General features: G+C 28.5%; 1 protein-coding gene across 1 annotated transcript; it reads left to right on the forward strand.

Moving 5' to 3' along the window:
* The first annotated feature begins 1078 nt into the window (after positions 1 to 1078).
* Positions 1079 to 2635, forward strand: LOC111693296. The gene is made up of 2 exons (XM_023457678.1): positions 1079 to 1155; positions 2192 to 2635. The coding sequence occupies exons 1-2, from the start codon at positions 1126 to 1128 to the stop codon at positions 2633 to 2635; spliced, it is 474 nt and encodes a 157-aa protein (XP_023313446.1). The 5' UTR covers positions 1079 to 1125.
* Positions 2636 to 2950: the final 315 nt, after the last annotated feature.

The following is a 2950-nucleotide window of genomic DNA, read 5'->3' on the forward strand; positions in this document are numbered from 1 at the left end:
AATGATAAAAGATAGATTTTAATAATTAAATAGTAAGTAAATTATTAAATAATGAATAAAATGAAATGATTCTTAAAATACTACTTATATTTACTTAAAATTATTTTCAATAAATGAATAAAATGCGTGAAAGTATTAGACGAATGGAGTGTCAAATATTGGAGAAGGTGTTGAATCGATGATGATGAAGTAACGAATAAGAAAAATTCGGTTTGCATTGTAAAAGAAAACATTCAAATTTTTTGCATTCGAAATCTGTAGCATATTCAAACGGTAGCGCCCGTTATGTTCTATACGCATATATGAACATAAGCATCTCTCGTTATCTCCATCTCTTTCCCACTCTCCGGTCTACCTATATGAGTATGATCTATGCTATACCTATCTCTCTCACTCTGCCCGTCTGTCTATCTGTCTCTCTTGCTCTCGCTACGCCGGCAGCAGTGCAGCGCTGTCGTCAGCTACAGTACAATAAACTCGTTTCGGGCAGAGAAAAATACTTTTTTTTTAATTATAACAAAATGATAGTTAAAGTGCAGTTATGTCGTTCAAATTTTGCCTGCACTTTCATAACAGTCTCAAGTTTACGTGCATGCAGTTTTTTTTAGTGAAATTATGAATTAAGAGGTCAAAAACTTCAAAAGAAGACAGCTGTCAGATAAGTATTTTGGTTATGTGCATCTTTATGTTATAGTGTCTGTAAGAAAATTGATTCTTTGTGGTTGTTTACAGGTTTCTCTTTTGGATGTCCATGGAAAATGCATGAGTAGAAGTCATTGCAACAGCAGAAGAAAAGTGGAATTTGTAATATTTAAAAGTTTTTTCAATAATTCAACAATTGTGCAAAATAACAAGTGGGACTTGTGCAAGTGAAAAAATATGTTTTTGGTGCTATTAATAGTTATGAAAATCAAAGTTGCTTTTCTGCATTTGCAAATTGAGCACGTCAACAGTTTAACAGTGCTTAAAAAGTGTGAATTTATTGTGTCAAGTTATTGGGAAAAAGAAAAAGAAGCATATAACTGATTGTATCATCGCCAAATCACATTATTTATTTATCTTTATCATTGGTGACTTCCAGCATCATTCATGAGGTAATCTGGCACTTGAAACATAATCAATGAAATGTCAAAAATGGATGAAAAAGAAGGAACAGTGAGTTTAATAATATAAAAGTTTTATTTCAATGTTTTGTATTAATACTAATAGTAAAATACTGTAATTTTAGCTCAAATAGGTTCGCTCTTTGCGACTTGCATAGTATACCAATTGAGCTATAGTCTTTATTTTTTGTATAAGTGTTTAAAAACTAGAAAAACACAAAGTAATAATGCTGTTCAGTCAGTTGGAATTGACTGTTTTAAGCCTGATACCATGATAGGCTATTATATGGTATTTATTATCATCAAATATGACCAAGGCAATTTATTTAAAAAGAAGATTTCTAAATTAGCAAATAACAAAGGTGATCAAAAATAATTATATTAAATCTGAGATGATTCACAAGTTTAAAATTACAATTACAAATAAAGTAAAGTGATTTTAAAGTGATAAATTAGATAATATACATTCAAAATGAATAGTATATGATCAAAAATTTTAAAAATTAAAACAAAACAACATGTGACATAAAAACAAAGAATAAATCAATATATAATAAACAAATAACAATAAAACAACAAGTGTACAAATCTATAATAGGTATAAAAACCAAATCACAGCAATTAAATGTAATGTAATACTAATTTGAATACTGAATGTGATATAATACTTTAATTAAATAATCTTCTTACACAAAGACAGATTATTATGTAAATATATCATAGATTAGAAGTTATAAATATCCTGTGCTTAAAACAATGATACTAAATGAAATTGTTAAATATAAATATGTAAATATTAATTTTAAAAAATCATGAAATATACAGAGGTTAAAATAAGTATAAAAATTAAAATCAAGGCATAATATAAATATATCAAATAAATTAGTAAATAATTATTAAAAATAATAACATTTATAAAAATATATGTATATAAATAACATTTTATCATCAGTAAAATGATATTTTTTTGAGTCATAGTATACAAAATTTAACTAAATGTTTGTTAAATGGGCACCCTGTGTTAAACCCTATGAATATATTTTATTTATTCATTATTTTTTAATTTTTTATCATTTTTTGTTTGACAGGCTGATGATGCAAAAAAACGTGTGTTTGAATTGAAAAGAAAAGCCCTGCCCACCATTATCAATACCAAGAGCAGGGTTTTCGCTAAAAGGTCTGCGGTTGAAGATGCATACAAAAAGAAAGAACCTTCACATTTTCGTGCTAATATATTTAAGGCAATGTGGGGTCATGATGCATTGGCTAAAAGATGCGTTGTGAGATCAGCAAAAACCGGTACTCTGAAGGAACTGACCCCGGATAAAAAGCTCCCGGTTGAGAAGCATTTTGAACATTATTTAAATTTTTATAACGATAATCCATCTGTAATAAGCTACCATATGGGTAAAATTAATGATTATGCAAACAGAGCAATAAGCGGTTCCAGAAAAAAATTGAAAGCTATGAAAGAATACCCAGAAATAGATGTGGAGGTTATTGAACAAATTGATGACCTGATACAATTATAAAATTATAATTCCTTTTTGTACCTATGCAGACAATAGTTTTGTCTCTGTTACGTGTAATTTTATATGATTTTAAGAGATAAAAGATAAAACGACGCTGTTAAGGAAAACTAGCACGTTCCAATTCATTAGCGAAAACTAGCATTTATTTGAAAATTTCGATGTTAATCGAACACTAGCATATTTCAAAGGGCTAATCGAAAACTAGCATATTTCACATTGGCCAAACGAAAACTAGCATGTTTCAAAAACTCAAACGAAAACTAGCACATTTCAAAAGGTCAAACGAAAACTGGCACGTTTGGATTGTTGTTGCAA

This window comes from Trichogramma pretiosum, unplaced genomic scaffold, assembly GCF_000599845.2.
Source record: "Trichogramma pretiosum strain Unisexual culture from Peru unplaced genomic scaffold, Tpre_2.0 scaffold230, whole genome shotgun sequence".
Classification (NCBI taxonomy): domain Eukaryota; kingdom Metazoa; phylum Arthropoda; class Insecta; order Hymenoptera; family Trichogrammatidae; genus Trichogramma; species Trichogramma pretiosum.